General features: G+C 36.3%; 1 protein-coding gene across 1 annotated transcript; it reads left to right on the forward strand.

Annotated features, from left to right (window-relative positions):
• Positions 1-11,708: 11,708 nt before the first annotated feature.
• LOC113348983 (transcription repressor MYB6-like) lies at positions 11,709-13,091 on the forward strand. The gene is made up of 3 exons (XM_026592902.1): positions 11,709-11,922; positions 11,999-12,128; positions 12,229-13,091. Exons 1-3 carry the CDS (start codon positions 11,793-11,795, stop codon positions 12,767-12,769), a joined length of 801 nt encoding a protein of 266 aa, XP_026448687.1. The 5' UTR covers positions 11,709-11,792; the 3' UTR covers positions 12,770-13,091.
• The last annotated feature ends 7,706 nt before the right edge of the window (positions 13,092-20,797 follow it).

Below are 20,797 nucleotides of genomic sequence, written 5' to 3' on the forward strand. Positions count from 1 at the left end.
TCCAACTTGTGCTTGAACGGAGGTACATAATCCTTATCGGGTGAATCTTGAATAAACCAAGTTGACACATGATTCTTATCGGATTGTACATTGAAAAACCGTTAGGGTGAAACAAAGGTCCATGGTAATACAAGACATCTTCCATTGCGCCAACTCTATTATTCTTTTACGGATTGAAGACTACCTCTTTAGCCGGGATGTTGTCAAGTTTTTGACGCATTTGTATCAACGCATCAGTTTGTTCCTTATCTTGAGAACCAGTGAACAAGTATTTGGTTCGCGTTGGACTACCTTTGCTTCATTGTGGGTTGAGTTCCACATCTTCATTATCTTTGATCAGTGATGGGAAATGATCATAAATCCACACCTATAGCAACCAATGAAATAAACATAAATAATTCAATTTTTAAAATGTACAAAAATAAGAAAACTTTCATCAATCCAAATACCTGGATTAGAGCCAAATTCCCATTAATTTGAGAAGTTAGTTTGCGAGATCCCTGAGAAAGCTGACCATTCAGGTGTGCAATTATGGCAGTCCCCCAAGAGTACTTGCTCACATCTTCCAAGGGATCCAAAAGCTGAAGAAGGTTGGCGCTCACCCGTTACCTTTGCTGTCAGGAAATTAACCGACGCAAGGACATACAACAAATACCCAGCCGCCGCATAGCGACATTCCATATCAGAGAGACCTCCTTCTTTTTCCTTCTTTTCTGTCCCAGAAAACATGTTCCTAATATCTACAAGTTTGAACTCTTTCTTCGGGTACTTAGGTCCCTTCTCGAAAAGCCCATTAGTCTTCTCGGAATCCCAGCCAAACAAGTTCTTGGTCCATGTATAGATGTCTTCCCAACTAGGCCTTCTCTTGAACTTCTCACCGGTTGATTTGCCTTCGACCTGCAACCCTAATATCTGTTCTGCGTCATCAGGAGTTATCGCCATCTCACCAAAAGGAAGTTGGAATGTGTCGACTTCAGCGTGATACCTTTCACAGAAACTAGATACTGCGACCTTGTCATACGCAATCACAGAGTTCAGAACGGCATTGTACAAACCTGAGTTTTCAACCAAATCTCTAACTCTTGCACATTCACCTTCTAGCGGCCACAACTCCATTTTCTTGAAAGAAGATTGGTGCGGAAAAGACGTTCGGCATCCTTATGATCCTACAAAACATAAACAAACACGTATTTAAAAAACAAAACATAAACAAGTTAACACCAACTAATCAAATAGCAAGCAAATTTGGGATTCTTACGATTGTCTCACTAATGCAATGAGCCCACGATCCAGGATATCCAAATAGAACTTTGCCCCCATCTCTAGGTTCTCCTCTAAGTTTACCACCTCGAAGAGGAGGCAACATCAAATGAGTAGCGGGAACGTGTCTCGCACTGGGTGCAATATCTGTTCCATCCTTCTTAACCCTCATTACCGGCTTTTTCGCCTTTACATTTCATCCTCATCCTCAACAGTGGTTTTATCATCATCACCACCTTCATCCTTTTCATCATCATTACCTTCATTCTCTTCCTCCTCATCATCATTATCATCACCGCCATTATTACCTTTATGTTGTTCCTCCTCATTACCATCATCCTCATCATCACCACTACCATTACCTTCACCCTCTTCCTCCTCTTCTTGATCTTCTTATTGTTCATCTTCTTCTTCTTGAATCTCTTCTTCTTGTATCTCATGTTCTACACCCTGTTCCTCCTCTACTTGCTCTTCTTCTTGTTCATCTTCTTTTTCAGCACTAGTGTTAGCTGAAATAACAGGAGTGTCTGATTCTGACGAATCGGACAACTCATTACCTTTGTCTCTTGGTTCGGTGATAGAAAATGATACCTCACTCGGCCTTCTTCCGCGCAATGGACCGGCAAGTAAGTATTTATCGTTGCGGGGAGGTTTCGAAGGAGGAGTTATCGTGATTTCAACCTTGTCTTTCGTTTTCTTGTCACTACATTCCAAACACGAATTTTTTTTTATAAGACATCAACTTTATCTCTATCAGTTAAAGAGTCGCCAATGATATGCTCTAACAAAATAACGACTCTTCATTACAAAGTAACGACTGTAATTTATAAGGTAACGACTCTTTGCAAAAATTGGACACTGAGGATGATTTTGGTCCTTAAAGGGTCGTTAAAGATTAAACTTGAGTTGTCAAACAAGTAACTGCCCACCCTTTAAAAGAGATGACGACTCTAGGGATTATAGATTACTAACGACTCTAGTCTAGGGATTATATACTACTGACGACTCTATCGTTTTCTCCAACAGAAGGAAGTTCAAGTTCAACCCAGAGTCGTTATGCACTAATTTGGGGTCGTCAAACTACAATCGTCATCTTCAACCTAATATGGCGACGACTCTATTCTAGGGCACAAAAGGTCGAAGTAGCAGAACAAGGGTCGTCATATTTACACTAACAGGTTAACGATTTTTCATAGAAAAAGCATGCAATGTAAGAGTCGTTAGGGTATTATTTCTTCGATGCTAACGACTCTCACTCTGTAACTTTTATTTTTCAGTTACCAATCTCGATTACACAATCAAAAAACAACCAAAACATCGAATAGGAGGTGGGTTTAAGTTCACGTACCCTCTAATTGGAGCCATTCCCTTTTTGGGTTTCGATTTGCTTGCTTCAGGAGCTCTTCGCACGTACACCTTTGCATTCACCGTATCTACAAGGTTAGGAATTTGAAGTGCTTTGCGAGCGGTTTGCTTTGTTTTAGCCATATTTGTAGAAGAAGTTAATCGTCGATTAAAGTTTTATCATCGACGATTACGCGATGAATCGGTTCGAAAAATTTTCCTCGGTGGAGGTGGAGTCGTTAATGGTGGAGGTGGAGAAGAGAAAGGGAGGAGAGGAACATGAAGATAAAAGAGAAACTGATTTTGTCTTTGATTTAATTAGGGTGTATAGATTATGGGCCTTAATAAGGGTAGTTAATTAGTGAAAATGATTTTCAATTAGTGAAGGGTAAAATAGTATATTCATATTGCTATATTTACACCCCTGAAAATTTTGGGGGGCAAACAAAATTCCATGGCCCCCAATTGGAAGTTATGGCCCCCAATTAAACTAGAATATTTAATTGTGCTTTTAAATAATTAATTTGTGCGCTTTAAAGAGGAAAAACCAATTACGCTTAATTTTTTTTGTAACTACAGAATAAAAATTTATATAAAAAGCTTCGAGAGTGGACAAAGAAAAAACAATTACACGGATGTGTGAACAACTGCATTCCAATTTCAAATAAGAGAGGACAAAGAACAAACCTCCAAATCAGAGTTAATACACCAATTAATAATAAACACTTAGGTGCCAAAATAATTTGCTTGTAACTCCTAATTTTTTTTTGTTGTACAATGTTTCATTTCTTTATTTATACAAACTTCACCAGATTGCAAAATGCAACAAGCTCCGGATTCTTTTAACTCTTGGAGCTCTTCTTAGGTTTTCATTTTCATAAATTAGCCTTTAACTTGTTAGCAAGGACCCAATTCATACCAAAACTTAAAAATAAATAAAATAGGTCTAAACTTTAAAAATGGTGTTATAGAGCGAGAATAAGTGCTCATTAGTTTCAAGTTGAGCATTACAGAATAAGCAAGTATGGTGTGATCTTTCTAGCATTATAAAGAAACATATTACCCCCTCCCTTGTAAGTTTAATTACTTGATCATCGCTTAAATATGTATGACCATCATGTCCTAATTTAATTTCATAAAATATGATAGTTCTTAGACCGATGTAAATACCATCCCATCATATGTAATTTCTAGTTAGCAAAAGAGGGTCGGTTAAGAAAGAAACGCATAAATAATATAGACTTGGCAACATAACGATGCTTGCACAACACAAAAGAAAACTACATCAACTAGCTTGCAAATTCTTCACAAAGGCATTGCCAACCTCCATATTAAAGAAATTATCTCATTGAATATCGACTTAAATATGTGTAGGCCATGCCTGATTTGGTTGAAGTCCACGTCCGGTGGAACGTCGTCATTAGAGGTGCATTTGCTGGACTTATCTGCACTCTTTGTCCATAATAAAATCAAATTAGCGCATAAGCATCCACATTGTTTCAAATTTTTACATACTTATACATTTCAGGTTTCACATTTCTGAGTTCTCTTGTTATATTTATGATGACTTAGACGTAGTGGTCATTAGCAAGGAGTTTATAAACATATTTTGAGACTTAAATATATATAGTTCTGCACATATATTATTATGAATATATGTCTCTTTTTTTCGAGATGTTCGCTTCTTTAATTACTTGATTATTTTCACAATAAAATCAAATCGTTTTCACAATTTTATTCCGGACATAATCAAGATATGAAAAAAATAGGGCGAGAGACAAATTAATTTACATGAAAGAGGGTTGATAACAATGATAAATTGATTGGGTGAGATAGATAGAGAATTTCACGGATAAAAAAAGAGAGGATTGGAAGAACATGGAGTGTCAAGGAAAAACTAAAAGAAAAGAAAAAAAGAAAAGGAAAGGAAATCCATCCGTGACAAAAAATCCGTGTACCACAGTACTAAAAGTTGCAGGTGGCCGTGGCTACACCCACACAATCTTTAAACGGGGTTCTACCGATCAAATATATATAAGAAAGCCATCTTTCCATTTCCAGGGACGAAAGCTAATTTGCGGAATGAGCTGAACTTTTCCATCAAAAAAATTAAAGGAAAAAAGAAAAGAAAAAAAAGAGAATGCAAAACTTTATTTATATTTTATATTTCTTTAATCTTTCCCTCCAAAGTAGAAAAACAATCTTTTGAATATCCAAACGAGTAGAGGTTAAATCATGAAATCTTTGTCTTTTTAGAAAACAAAGCAATTCACTGTCATAATTAAAGGGCCAAAATGAAAACTACCACACTGTTGAGCAATAATCATAATGGACCCAATTTAAGCAACTAGGTCACTTAAACAAACTATTAGCGTTGTTTTGCACAGTACACAACTGCTTCAAACCTTTGATACGTTCAAACTTAGAAGATGAAATGATCAACCTTTAACACTTAACCAATCACTCAACCAATCACCTATTTGTGGATATCATGTTCACGTGTGGGGTTCCATGATTTTTTTTGCTGATTGATAGAGTTCTTTTTTATCTCTATTTCATGGTAGTGCGGTTTCGTTTAGTGTAGGGGCAGGGCTGTTCATAGTACCGAAACGTGTGCTTCAAATATTTTTTTGATGGATACCACCACAGTCGGACAGTATCCCAGTTCCTCGAGTGGGATTTCATCACATGCAGAGAGAGGTGCGGGAAGGTTGTGGCCGCTCATTCCATATGCAATCACATGGCAATTGTGCAGAAAGAAAGAAATTTAAGTGCATAAGGTGCAGTAGAAGTAGATCAAGAGATATGGATGAAACTACAGTATAAACTTTGATGTTATGGTGTATTAAAAATGAACGTAACTTAATGAATTTAACTGCTTTGTAAGTTTCTCCTAGTGTTTTCTTTTCTGCGAGCCAGTGGAAAATTCTGCAATTACTTTTCCAGGTTATAAATAGTATAACTTTTCTTTCCTCGTAAAAAAAAAAAAAGAACATCAACGACTTAAACGAGGAAAAATAAACTAGTACTAGATGCGTAAGGTAAGCGTACTTAAATTGTTTTTATAAAATAAGTTGGTATAACGTATAACTGTAATAGTTTTTTAGGGAAGAGATGAACGTCGGTTATAGATAGCTTTCGGCAAACTCAAAATAAGAATCATCTATTTTACTATTTTGTCAGTTCGAGCATGGGAAGAACGGAGAGGTAATTATTCTCTACAGATAAATTTCTGTTTCCTAATTACGAGATGATATGCATGATGAGCAACAGTTAAGATTCCAATAAGATATTGCTAGTGACTTAGCGTCTCCCATTCACTTTAAAGCTAGTTAGCCTCACATCAATCTTTACCGAGGAAGATGTATATATGTGAACCGACCAGGTTGTATGCAGTTAGTATGATCACCACTATATTTAGGCCTTCAATCAAAACCATGCCCAATGTTCAGAGAACCTAAGAGTTAGCTAGGGCCATGCCATGCCCAATGTTCAAAGAACCTGCTAGAGTTCCTTGCATGCACTCAAATGGAGATGGCAATATCTTTTTTTTGCTTGATTGAAGATGGCAATAATTTCAGTCGTATGTAGCAGATCAAGATTTGGCTTCAGAATCTGTCCTGTAATTGGCCCCATATATGGTGCCCCTCATGCTGGGGTTACGTCCATGATTAAAGTTTTGCAAAACTGAAATTTGAATATTTATATATGTAATTGGTAATTACGTACAAAAGATGTTTTTCCAGAATAAAATAAATAATGTTGTTGCCTAGAATTGTAGACGTGAAACACATGCAAAAAGAGGGAATCCGCATAAAAGATACCCGAGTCTTGATCAAGTAATAGTTCCTGCAATAGTGCGATCATGTGGGCTAAAAATAACCATTTCCTAATTGAACTGTTGCAAGTTGCAACATTTTTTTTGCTAAACACGTCTCAATCTATTGCACAAGTAAGTACATACCTATATGTCCTGCAAAAAGAAGTAGAGGAGGAGGAGATCGTTAATTTTGACAATAGTAAAATTTTCCTTCCCCGGTAAGTCACATGATTTCACTTTCAGGTTTTTTTTATTGGAACTTCACTTTCAGGTTGTTAATGCCTTGTGCCTAGTTGTTGTGTATGTAAATCTGTTGTTTTTGGTGTGTTTGTATAATTTAAAGGGTGATTTGCATTACATCTCTTGGCAAAATAGTTAATCCACATTACCTGATCCACAACTTTGTGCATATACCGTGTTGCTCCATAACTAAAAATCGATAACCGACAGACAACACGCAACAGCCACAACATGTCAACATAAAGGAAGTTTTTCAATACCATATGGGACTTTTCCTTGAATAATTAGAATTATACTGTTTCATATAAATGAAGATATACAGTGAACAATATGGATAATTAATTATCAAATGTGCTTCAAAAATAATAATAATAAACCATCTTTATGCTCCTAATGTCCTGGGGCATCCAGATAATACATACTTGATAATCCGATGTCCACTCCAGCTCATATTGTTCCTGAATGATATTTCCTACCAGTCTATGCAATCCTTCATAGTATTCCTGATAAAGCAGGAGGTGTAGCCGCAATAGCACTCGTTTCCATTTTCCTGTTAACTCTACCTTTTCTGAAGAGTCTCTATGTGTGTAGTTCAAGTTTTCGCCCTATCAGAGACTTTTTTGGTTGCTTTTGGCAGATCGTTGCTTGCTAGGTTGGATCGGATGTCAGCCAGTGGAGCCACCATTCGTGACATTTGGGCAAATCTCACATCTTTTTTTCTTCTTGTTCTTTGTGATTCTTCCTCTTTTAGAACTTGTTGGCAGAGGAATTCCTTATTCTTACACGGATGAGCCAGTTGCTGAAAAGGAACCGACCAATGTGTGACACTAACACTCCACATTTTTGAGAGTGAGTCTAACACCCTGCATTAACAAGCCATGACTTTCTTGACTTTGCTTATTGCATTTCTTTTCTTTTTCTTTCGTTTAGTACGAGATGGCTGAACACCTCTCGATGCTTACACCTCTCGCCTATCGAAGTTCTATTCTAAAACCTTGTACGAGAACTTGTATTGAGAAGGATTTCCCGCAAGCTGCAGTTCTTCCATACCAACTTAGCTTCCCGACGATGATATTGACATAACAACCGGTACACCATAGGTTGTCCCAACCCAGTCCTCTCGTACTAGGGTTGGCTCCTCTCAGTTCTCCCTTTAACACCAACGATAGATAGGAATCGAACTGTCTCACGACGTTCTAAACCCAACTCAGGTACCACTTGAATAGGCGAACAACCGACCCTTGGGACCTTCTTCAACCCCAGGATGTGATGAGTCGACATCTAGGTGCCAAATGACTCCTTCGGTAAGAGCTCTTGGGAGTCATCAGCCTGTTATCCCCGACATACCTTTGATCTGTTGAGCGAGAGCCCTTCCACACAGGACTCCCGGATTACTATGGCCGACTTTCGTCTCTGTTCGACTAGTAAGTCTCACATTCAGGAAGACTTATACCATTACGCTCACGAGCAGAATCAAAACTTGATCCTACCTTCGCACACCTCCATTAACGGGTACCTTCTGACTAAACCTATGCATTCTGCTGTTAACGGGTACCTAGCTCAGCTGGTCATCCCCGTTCCCCAAAGTTTCATGCGTTTCAGGAGGTCCCAGGTTCGAGCCCCCAATGGCGTAATATTGCAGAAATTAACATGGAAGGTAGAGTTAGTTTACCCTCCTTGTGACACAATCTCACCCCCCCCCCCCACCCATTCGCTTCGGCTCCCTTGGATAGGTTACCCATGCGGCTCGCTGGTAGGCTAGCACAACAACCTGTTCAATTAATGTAGTAGTATGTTGTTGGAACATAGCTTGTTACGCTTCCAACTAGTTAATGTAATACTCTTTAAATTAAAGAAAAAGTAAAATTAAAAAATAATAATAATAATAAAATACGGGTACTTAGCTCAGCTGGTCATCCCCGTTTCCCAAAGTTTCATGCGTTCTAGGAGGTCACAGGTTCGATCCCTCAGTGGCGTAATATTGCAGGAATTAACATGGAAGGTAGAGCTAATTTTCCCCCTTGTGACACAATCCCCCACCCCCACCCCGATCCGCTTCGGCTCTCTTGGCTAGGTTACCCATGAGGCTCACTAGTAGGCTAGCACAACAACCTGTTCAATTAATGTAGTAGTATGTTGTTGGAACTTAGCTTGTTAGGGTTCCAATTAGTTAATGTAATACGCTTTATCCAATAATAATAATAAATATATAATAATAATAATTATTAAATGATTATGTATAAGACATGTAGTTTTTTTGAAGAAGAAGACGAAACAAGCACTCACTTGTTTTACGAGTGTTGGAGAATTAAAAGAATTTAGACTTATTTTGTTGAAAGTTGTGATTTCCGTTGGAGCTAAATGATCATATTTCCACAACGATTCAAACTTGGATTTATGATTGGGGTGATAAGCGGCCTAACCGTATATGGAACAATCTTCCGGCCGCAATATGGTGGTGCATTTGGAAGGAAAGAAATGAAAGGATCTTCAACAACAACAACAAAAGGAAAAATTTAACAAGTATAATTTGAGATGTCAAGAATCAAGCTTTCTTTTGGGCGGAATCAAATACCAAAATGCGAGGATTAACGGCTAATATGGTACTAGTTTGTTTGTGGGATTCGTATTTCTATTGTACCATTTGTGAGGGACCAAATCGGTTTCCTTTTTTTTCGGTTGTTTTTATTGGGTTTAGGTACCCTTCTTAAATACCTCTTATTCAATGAAATTTATTTTAACCGATCAAAAAGAAAAGAAAAAAAAAACTGCCGAAACAAGTTTTAAGCTTCCATATCATGCTCTAACTCTGTGATAGGGTGGAGACAAAAGGTTAATTTGATTGGGTACGACACCAGAATATAGTTAGTTTAAAAAAAATTTGCAACGAATAAACATAAGGTTGCATTTTAACTCAGTAATCAAAATTCAATTTTACATAAAAGGAGTCGGAGCAGCATTATTCAAATCCTTCATGCTCCTCATAACCCATCAGAACTCCGCAATTAAGTGTGTTTGGGTGAAAGTAGTTTTAAGATGGATGGCCTTTATGGAAGTCCTCGTGTTGATTGCCTAAAAATTGAACCCTTCCTGCTCCTCATATATGAATGTCGACCTTTTTCCATTGAACTAAGTTGTTATTTGTTGATAATGTTGAACTTTGTTTCGATTTATACCATATACTAAGAGATTTTTATCAACCAGTGTATGTAATTTAGTGTTAAGTATGCACAAGCACACTACAATAAAGAGTTTTAGAAATTAACCATAAATCTTCGATTCATGATTTAACATACACATCGATTATTAAAAACGAGAAACAAATCACGATCCATTGTACGATTTAAAACTCTTATCAGTAAAATGTTCATAATTGCAAATTTAAAATCTTAAGATTTTGGGTGGATCCACACAAGACTCTCCACTTTCATTTAGATACTATGTATATTATTGGTACAGTAAGTTAGGAAAGTCATAAAGATTATTCGACAGAATAGAGGCAACTCCAAAAACAAATATAGATGGGCCTGTTGGGCCAAAGGCCTTCAGGCCCCATAAGATTTTTAAAATATATTATTTCCTCTATGTTGTCTGATACGTGTAGGTCTAGAATTAAAATAGCCCCTGCAAAAAAAATATCTTAAAAATTAGACGATTCGATATATTTTCTACTTAGCTTAAGACTAAACCTACCTTACCTCTTCGAGAAAAAAAAAATTTGCCTAAAGATTAAGGATTGTATATATTGATCCCTAATTTAACAAAAAAAAAAAAAGGAAATAGATTCTTAAATTTCTTATTTATCTTTCAAAGTTTAGGATTATACTACTTCTTGATGCTCTAGCTAATTCTTCCATGCATTACTGCAAGTTTTTTTTTCCCTAATTAGTGTACCAGATATAACTTTATTTTGCATTCCCCGCTACCAAATACCGACTCGACCTCAAAATATATAATGTAGCTCTGGAGCAAAGAAAAAAAACAATTTACAAAGATTATGAAAAAGATATATATATATATATATATAATATAATATATATATATACTAACTAGCAAATATAGTACAAAAAGTTTATAATTTCTTTGTTATCAAAAATGTTAGAACAAATGTTAGATTTCTGAATTTTTTGTTAAGTTTAGTAGACATATGCCGAAGACTTTTTACTCTTGCTTCTTTAACTATGTAGTTCGCTGCTGAATTGTGCTTTCTAATTATAAACTCTACCTGAGCTTGAGGAATATCTTTCAAAATTGTCTTGGTTTCCTGCAAATTGTTTTATGCTGTCTAACGGAGATCTGTGCTTACCTTGTTAATATTGTCTGCCAGGACTTTTCAATCGGTCACTAATGAAACACTTGACGAGACATTCTCTTTTAACCACGTAACAGTCTTTAACAATAGAAGGATGTTAAATGGTCATTTTTTTTTTACTTTTTTTTTTTTTTAGAATATACTATAGAAAGCACAATGTAGATCCGGGCAACCTCACATACTGTAGCTTTTGGGCAAAGAAAAAAGATACAAAACAATTTACAATGAAGCTAACATAGGTACTTGTTATGGTGATTGAAAACTTACATAGTTCTGAAAACTATAAACAATCATGCAAGTAGGTTGGGGTCCAAATCAGTAATCAACAAGGAGCCATCATTCATTCTATGATAAAATATTGTACATCATTATAATGTGATGCTTATAAATCACCTACCAGTTTGCGATGAAATTAGTCCTTAAAGTACAAGATTCCACTACTCTCTGTTAGTGATTCGCTTTAGCCAACAAATTAATCAAAGTTATATGGCCCATCACTAGCTAAATCATACGTCGAATATTTCTGTGTAGACAAAATGCACTTTTGGTGGGCAAAAGGAGATAAATATTTTATAAGAAAAAAATAAAGCAGTTAACATCAAATATATTTATATTCATCGCCATGATGTAACAGATATTATAAACATGTATACTCTATTATTACGAGGCAGCAAAGATTAATTAAAACCCACGTTCACATTAAGTTTTTGCTTGTCTATTTAAGCAAACACTTTGTTCCTTTCCACTTCGTCGTTAATAAACTAGTTCTACTTTCAGTGTACTTTTACTTAGACAGAAAGAGAGATTCTTAGAATTATGAAGAAACAAGTATGTACTAATGAAGAATTCAAGAGAGGTGCATGGAAACCAGAAGAAGATTTGATTCTGAAAAGATATATTGAAGCTAATGGAGAAGGGAAATGGACTACGGTTTCTAAGAAATCAGGTAACTCATTGTGCATTTTTATTTGAGTATCACTCTTTAAAGGATGAAGGTGTTTATGTTTCTTTTGAATTTGCAGGGTTAATGAGAAGTGCAAAGAGTTGTAGAATGAGATGGAAGAATCATTTGAGACCCAATATCAAACATGGGCAGATATCAGAAGACGAAGAAGATCTCATCATTCGAATGCATAAACTACTCGGAAACCGGTAATTATTAACATTCCCTTAGCAACTACATGTTTGTCATTGATTATATATATATATCAGTGTGGAACTAATTTATAATTCTCTCGTATGTCAAATGAAGGTGGTCGTTGATTGCTGGGCGAATTCCTGGTCGAACCGACAATGAAGTAAAGAACTATTGGAATACCCACCTTAGCAAAAGAAACCTAAATCATCAAGGTCAATCAATGAATAGTGTCACTTTTAACTGTAAGAAAAGGAGGAGTATGGTCTCAGATACGAATGATACTCAGCAGACAATATCCATTGTAAGCACTAAACAGCAGGATGAAAGCAATATTTTCAATGGATCAGATGAAAGAGTTGATGCACAGTTAAGTAATCCCAGCAGTACTACTAGTACATCCAGTGGAGCTGAAGAAGTTAATGCTGTACAACGATATGCTACTAGCACCACTCTGGACAATTCAGCGGCTGGTGATATTGCGAAGATCATTAGTGAAGAGGAAATTTATTCATGTTGGTTGTCAGACGAGCCGACGTTTTATGTCCCATTTGTGCCATCTCTTGACTACTCCATCCTTCCGTTTGATTCGCTGGATAACAACTACGAAGACTGCTGGACTAATAAACTGAGATTGCATGACTTGGAGGAGGACTAAGTATCCTGCTGGTCACTGCTCGCATACAAGGCTTGATATGTTAAATTTTCCGTGTTTAGTAGATTTCGTGCTTAGCTGCTTTATAGTTCAAACTTAAATTTAGGTCATGCATGCTTGGTTGGCCAAAATTCTGGGATGGTGTTGTTTCTGGCTAGTACTTGCGCAGCTACGCTTATATGCTATCTAAATCAATGTTAGGCACTTAGGCCCTCAATAAGGAATTAAGTGGGAAGAAAATAACATATCAACTTGTACCCGTTTTGGTGTTGGTTGTCGGTAATTGTCATTAATAAAAATCCAAATTTATAGTTGTCTTTACAAATGGTATAGGGTTTTTTCTTTTCTTTTGATTTTTTAAATAAAAAAATCGAAAAGGTTAACTTTTTTTTCATGGAAGAAAAGTTTAAATTACATGGTTAAAATCGTTTACGTGAAAAGTTAATTAGGGCGAGCTTTTTTTAAGCAAAAAAGGCTTAGGCAACTTTAATTTATCAAGAAGACCAACTAAATGTTTCAAGCTTTACATCTTTGTACCAGGGAAAGACCATTTTGATAGAAGAAAAGGTTAAATAACTTGGTTTAAAGAGTTAAAATTGTTTAAGCAATTCTTTTCAAAAGAGAATAGCGAGTTTTGAAGCAAAAAGATAACTTTAGTTTATCAGGAAGACAAACTATATATATCTTTAAACTTTACATCTTTGAAGCAGGGAAAGACCACCTATATAAGTTAATAACATTTCCCAAGATTTCTATAATATCTAAAAGATAATAACTAAACAGTTAAATTTAGTAGATCATGACAAAGTCATAAAACCACTCACTCTATTAATCAATATCTACTCTAACGGCATATCTAAAAGAGCGTGAATTTTTTTTATTTTCGATGACATGTAGGAATTTAGACCCCCAATTAATATAAATCCATCTCCATTGGTTGGCTCCTACAATCTAGAAGGGATTGGAAAATGAATATGAAGGTGTTAAAGAAAGTCTTATTTACACCTTCAGTGCACCTCCACGTTATATTTTTAATTATCCTATTTTTTTTAAAATTAGTTAAAGTAATAGTAAGCGGTTAAGATCTTAACATATACTCCCTCCGTTTCTAAATAATAGGCTTGTTTGTGTGTAAATTTGCACACAAACCTGACTATTTTTTAGAAACAGAGGGAGTAAAATATTCTAAGGATTAAACCCTTCACTATTGGAGATACTTTTTAACCATGTGGTCCTATATTTACTATATATATGTGTAAAATCTCCTAAATAGAAGTCTTAATTAGATTTCCATGTAGGATTCTTTACACCCACCGTTGAAGATGCTCTAATAACATTATCCAAAAATGATGGACTTACCGGAGAGTTCACATCGGTTTATCCAAAGTGAAAAATGCTATAACCCCCTTACTATATGGGTTCAATATATAGAAGCCCCACAAAATGGATCCTTCTTATGAACTCCATTCTTTCATATTTTGATATTTCTAGGTCCAAAAATTTAGAATTCATGGCTTGGTAATAAAGTATTCGGTTAGGGGAAATTAGTAATACCATGAATGCCCTTTACTATATATACCTAATGAAATAGGCTATAGGTTTCATTTCCAGATTCATTTCCTTTTTCACTTTCTCTCTCTCGGCTAAAGAATTCTAGGGTTTTCAGAGCTCCATCGATCTCTGGTTCCATAGCTAGTGATGATGTTTATGGATCTCCACTCGAATTTGAGTAAGATTTGGTTTCTTTTTATCATTTCCAGTCAAACGAAACAGTGAAGAGCAAATCTGAAGCAGAATCATATCAGGGTAAATTGTTATCATCGATGGTGACAAAAGAGATCACAAATCCACCACCAGGAGAAGGAGGATTATCAGTTTCAGTAGAAAAAAATGATTCCAAGAAACAGATTTGAATTAATAGATCCGCAGATTCAACTATGAATTCATTAGCAAGCTAAGTATAAGTATCATCTTCTATTAAAAATAATGATTCGATTGAATTTTTAAGCTTGTAAGTTCTAGATCAGGCTTGATTTGTGAGGAGTTGTTGATTTAATTTCAGATTCGTAATACGATGTTAATCTTTATTTCTGATTTCAGATTTGTAAACAACTTTGATTAGAAATATTTCTACAATTTCAACTGATATTCCTAGATGAACTCGTAATCGGAGTTTAGATCTGTTATAGTTTGCTCTTTGCATTGGTTTTTAGATGAAAATCTGGAAAAAATATTACAAACATTTGCTAGGTTTCTTTATTGAGGATCAATATCGTTATCTTAACTCTCGATTGAAATTCTGTTTTCAGATTCGATATCAACGAATTGTCATCTCTATTACCCATCTATTTTTTACGAATTTCATATACTTTGACTGAATTGCTCAATTTTGTGTACTTTACTTCTGAAACTATGTAGTTTGATATATATTTGTCAATAAAATTGAATTTAATTGTTACATAGTATTTTTTTTGTTGGAAATTAGTGGTGGTGATATGGTTGGTTGTGGATTTGAAATTGCAGGTTGATTTTTGAACTAAATTGTTGGAGCTAAAATAAGGAAATGTGATGTTGTTGATGGAATTTGTTGAAGAAAGGAGTGGAAGATGTATGTTGTTCATACAAGATACATCTGTGTAGCCGAGGAGTCGTAAAAATGGGAGTTTAGGTGGAGAAAAAGTTGTTGAACACCGTGAAGCAATCACATTTACTGACGTTGTGGGAGTAGATGAGGCTAAAGAATAGTTGGAAGATATTGTGGTATACGTAAGAACTTTCTTTATGGGTTTTTGCTTGCGTTTTATAGAAATTATGCATGGCCAATAATAAGAAGCTAACATTTATATGATAATACTTTTATGTTTGGACATTGTTTTTTCTTAGCTAATTTAAAAGTCTTATACCTATTGTAATTGTTGTTTACAGTCTTATTCACTTCATGCAGCTAGCACAAGAACAACAAATATGGATAACAATAATTCAGGTGCTCATGTTGGCGGAGTAGAAAGGGAATAGACTTCGAAGAAGCTGCAATGATTTAGAACAAGAACAAGATATCGAGGAAGTAAAGAAGAAAGCAATGATAATGTGAGTATCTTACACATTCTTAATCTTGATTTGTCACATAGTATATCATAGCAAAGATAACTCTCAGTTTCACAAGTCATACGCATGTGTAACTCTCAGTTACACAAATCATATGCATGTGTAGCTCTCAGTTACACTAGTCATATGCATGTGTAACTCATACTTACACTAGTTAAATGCATGTGTAACTCCAACTTACAATGATATTTTATTTTCTCCGTCTTTCTCATTTTCTTCTACATTAGGTATATTTATCTTCATAATAATTTGATATTCAGTCATTGTTGTGTAACTATATTATTGTATGTCTAAAAAGATTCCACATTTGTTTGGTTAAATAGTACTTTAGTTGATCAATTTCCATTCAATAGATAACTTTCATGCATATAATGATTATACCGGATGTTGTTTAGTTTGTTCTTTTTCTTTTTTGTTTGAATTAGATTTGTAAGAAATCACATGAGTTAGTGGTCTGAGGATCCAAATGTATGTGCAGGCACCTATTCTATGATTCAAAGGTCTCTCTGATGAAAAAATATTATTTGATTGGTGTATTTTGATTTATATTTGTTATATAGAGTTTGATGTTAAACCTTAAAATACTTAGTTGTTTTGCTTTGTCTGTGGTCTTGCTGATTTGGGGTTGTGTGTGATTTCTATGCTCCAGGAACTATGGAGGGTTTCGTATTAAGTTTTTTCTGAGGATTGTTGAGCCTCATCCAGATGGTATGAAAGTTACAACTCAGAATTTCACTGTTTTTGTAAATGTATTTCAGTAGTTATAAGGATGTGTAACTAGTTGTTACACAAGCTATATGGATCTGTAACCACTAGTTACACAAGCTATATGGATCTGTAACTGCTAGTTACACATGCTGGTAAAAGTTTGAGTAAACCTGAAATGATACCTTATTCAGTTTATTAGTTGCATATATTCCTGAACTAGTTACGTATGCTAATTATATGGTTTTGGAACTGAAATTGCAGGTTGATTTTTGAACTAAATTGTTGGAGCTGAAACAAGGAGGTGTGATATTGATGGAATTCGTAGAAGAGAAGAATGGAAATGTGTTGGTGACTGAGATGTAAATGCAGGCTAGCATTGGATGCGAATGGCTATGTTTGTCTGAGTTATAGATGGAGATGTGGTGGTGCTATTGTGGATTGGAAGCAATTTTTCAGGTAAAGAGAAGATAGCTGCAGTTGAGTTTTTTAATCAATGATTGCAGTTAATAGGTAAAGAGGAGTGTTGAGGGGTGAATTCAGGTTTGAGGTTCTACCCGTCCTAGCTAGCCAAATGACCTCACTTTTCTAAGAATAGTAAGAAAGAGAGTTGTCTTTCCATTGTACCTTATCCTTTCTTATATAGACTTTCCAAAAAGCCCCTTCTTTTATGACATCATGCCATGTGTCCTAGACCTCCTTAATTACTCCTAATGCCATTTATTAAGATAACCTTCTTCTTATTTACTAATCCCTTCCCTGTCCTTCCCTTTTAGTGGATACTTTCTTTGGACTTGGGCTTAGTCCCCAAGTCCCCATGCTTTTACCTTGTTTAGCTACTTCTTCAGGAACACCCTAAACCCATTAAGGGGTGTTATTTTTCATGTATCAACATTAGTCCCCTGACTATTGGGTCAATTGTTTAATGACCCAATAGTCAAAGAACCCTCTTTGAGCACCCTCCTTTATAGTCCATTAACAAGGTGGGTCTTTCCCCTTTGCTGAACTTACGTTTGTGGGCGACGTTTCGACTCCTCATCGTGCAAAACCGCTTCTCCTTCTGGTACTCTGACAGTTACTTTTCTCCCGTACATAACTGACACGTTCGATCTTTAGGGATTTCTATATATAGAGTTGTCAATTCATTTTCCTTTCAACTTTTCTTCTTCTTTGCTTCTTCCAAACGCACCCATACACTCTCTATGTCTAGTAGTTCTTCTAGTACGTAGTTCTTCGTCCGAGGAGTCTAGCGAATCTGAGCAACCTAGGCATGAGGACTCCGAGGAAGCCGAGTATTCTGATCAGGATGAGATCGTCCTACCCACCCCAACAGATGGCAGGTTGTATACTATTGTTGAGTTCACAAGCGGCCCTGCCTTAAAATGCGCCTTGAGGTTAAGAGAACTCCGTGAAGGTAAACGCGTTTTCCCTATGGATGATATCCTAACCTCTCGTCTTTTAAATCCGCCCGTGCTTTCTTACCCTTCTGATCCTGCATGGCTTATGTGCCCCGAGTCAGAAACCATGGACACTTTCGCGTTCAAGACCATGCCGCGGATGGACATCCATCGTGGAGATTATAACCTCCCTGTTATCGACATCCGATTTAAATCGAAAACTCCCCCGGTGTGGCCTCATTGGGCATCTTATATACGCTCCAACTCCATCCATGCTGCTGCTCTCCGGAAGGCGGGTATTAATGAAGCCATAGACTCGTCTCTTAAACGGGAGGTAAATAGGTGCATTCGTGATGTGATACGGATTTACTGCCGCCGGGTTCCTCCCGGTCACACCCTTCTCACAGCATGGGGGAAGCCACTATCTCTAGAGGACATGGTCGCTCTTACAGGGTTACTGATTCATGACAGTCATTCATATGATGAGGCAGTCGTCTTGGAGGCGCTAAATGACGAGGACAAGGAACTGTGTACTTATTTGTTGAAGTGCAAAGATGACTGCCGTCGTGAACTAGTACATAATAGCCAGACGCCATCAGGGAGAGGTAAGGACAAGGGAGTTGCTGACTCAGATAAGAAATGGGCATATTCATCCACTCATAAGGGGAAGGCTAAGTGGGTAAAAGAGATGGAAGCTCCTCCCAGGTACCCTCCTGGAGATCGCCTGTTATCCGACTCCATCCGCGCCTATGAGTCGATCCATGGTTCATCAGACCCGACAGAAGCTGATTATGAATGGGTCATTAAAGTTAATCGACGCGTTTCTTTTCCCCTTTGGCTGAAATATTGGGCTCCTCAGATGATTGGCGATAAGGTGTGAAAAAGCGGGGGTCTAACAACAACACCCAATATTTCGCTTAGCAATCTGTATGGACAAACTCTAATATACTTTTTATGATAATCAACTAGACAGTTAGACTCAATCAATAAAAAGATATATCAAAGAGTTTATATCTCAATCTCTCGATTTGATCTTTACTCAAGCAAATGGAAATCTGCGAGTCTTTATCAAAGAGATATAACTTGGACGGTACCAAAGACCAATGTCCAAGGATCAATTAATATCAATAAACAACCAAAGGTTGGATTTCCAATTGATGATCTTTAACGCACAACCTGTATTATTTCAATTATATAAAAAAATATAATGCGGAAAAGAAATAACACAGACACCACAAGTTTTGTTAACGAGGAAACCGCAAATGCAGAAAAATCCCAGGACCTAGTCCAGATTGAATACACACGGTATTAAGCCACTACAGACACTAGCCTACTCCAAGCTAACTTCGGACTGGACTATAGTTGAACCCCAATCAGTCTCCCACTAATTCAAGGTACAGTTGTACTCCTACGTCTTTGATCCCAGCAGGATATTGCGCACTTGATTCCTGTTATAGTATTTTTTCAGAGGTAAGTAAAAGTTCGTTGCTCGGACTTGAATAGACTTTAAAACGAAAATATATGTACAAATTTGTCACAAGATGTTCGAGAGGTATTGAGACTAAGGACTTGGCCAATTCTTCATGCATGTGGTATATTTTATTTATTCTTAACAATTACTGCTCAAAACATAAATATATGGACTCTTATTTTGCCAAAATAGATTCTCAGAATATTAGTTATAAATCGTAAGCATGGGACATCAAACATTTAAGCAAGCATGCCGCATCAAATAAAATGATAACTAATTAATTAAAATCATTTTTCAATTTTTAATCAGTGCAAAAGTCATAAAAAGAATAAATTAAATTTACCACAATGACGAAAATAGACTCCCTCCGTCGTCCCAATGTTGGGTTTAGCTCCTCATATTAATCATAATCTCAAAATGTTTTATTATTGCTCCAAAGTTGATTACAATTGAGTAAACAATGCAACAGAGAAATCGCAACAGCAGTTCCTGTTGCGAAGACGATGTTGGACTGTTACAGAGAAACAAATGGTGACGGAAAATTAAATGCTGTGGTTTACTTCTCTGTTGCAAAATATGATGAAGAAACTGTTGCGATGAAGATAAACGTTGCAGAGCAGTTGAAGAAACAGTTGCAAATGGATGAAGGAACCGTGGCCGATTCCTTGTTCTTCACGGGCAGCAGCAGCAGCAGCAACAGAGTTCTGAAAACTCTGATTTCTGCTCCTCTGGCCCTCCTTTCAACTCCCAACTCTCGACAGACCTTCCCTGTGATAGTAGAAACCTATTTATACACCTAATCCTCATTGAATCTCGCCATAACTCCTCAAAAATCTTCACAATGAAGAAAAATATTTTTGAGAATAATTTCTTATTTCTTCCTCTGTGTACGTTAATTGTCTTGGAAATCTTCATAAACTGATTTATACGCATCCTAGGAGAATATATGGGCTTAACTACACAAACATGCAAATCTTTTACGTGATTTTCTTTCCAAAAATGAGACGATATTCTTTTCTCTGTTTTGATTGGGAATTGATTTTCTGGACAAATTTGATCGATCCCAACCACCATAATATCTTCATATACTCATATCACATATACCCATTAAGTCTCAGCTCTTTAATCTCGTTAAAACACCTTCAAATGTCGAATTGAAAATCTGCCAGTAAAGGAAAGAATTTTCCCGCCAAAACAAATTTTGAATTTTGAAAGAAGGTCGCCCCTTATCCAGTGGTCGCCCCTTATCCAAAAGCGAGAGTCCGAATAACACTTGTCCTCCGGGTGCCAAAATCAACTTTTCGAGCCGAATTTTCTTAAAATATTTATTTCCAAAAAATACCTACAAATACA

This window comes from Papaver somniferum, chromosome 2 (assembly GCF_003573695.1).
Source record: "Papaver somniferum cultivar HN1 chromosome 2, ASM357369v1, whole genome shotgun sequence".
Taxonomy (NCBI): Eukaryota; Viridiplantae; Streptophyta; class Magnoliopsida; order Ranunculales; family Papaveraceae; genus Papaver; species Papaver somniferum.

What these genes read in the sequence shown, in the direction of transcription:
- LOC113348983 (XM_026592902.1), top strand. Translation starts at nt 11,793, where the DNA reads ATGAAGAAACAAGTATGTACTAATGAAGAATTCAAGAGAGGTGCATGG. An exon ending in TACGGTTTCTAAGAAATCAG is followed by an intron (nt 11,923 to 11,998) that starts GTAACTCATTGT and finishes TTGAATTTGCAG; the next exon opens with GGTTAATGAGAAGTGCAAAG. An exon ending in CATAAACTACTCGGAAACCG is followed by an intron (nt 12,129 to 12,228) that starts GTAATTATTAAC and finishes TGTCAAATGAAG; the next exon opens with GTGGTCGTTGATTGCTGGGC.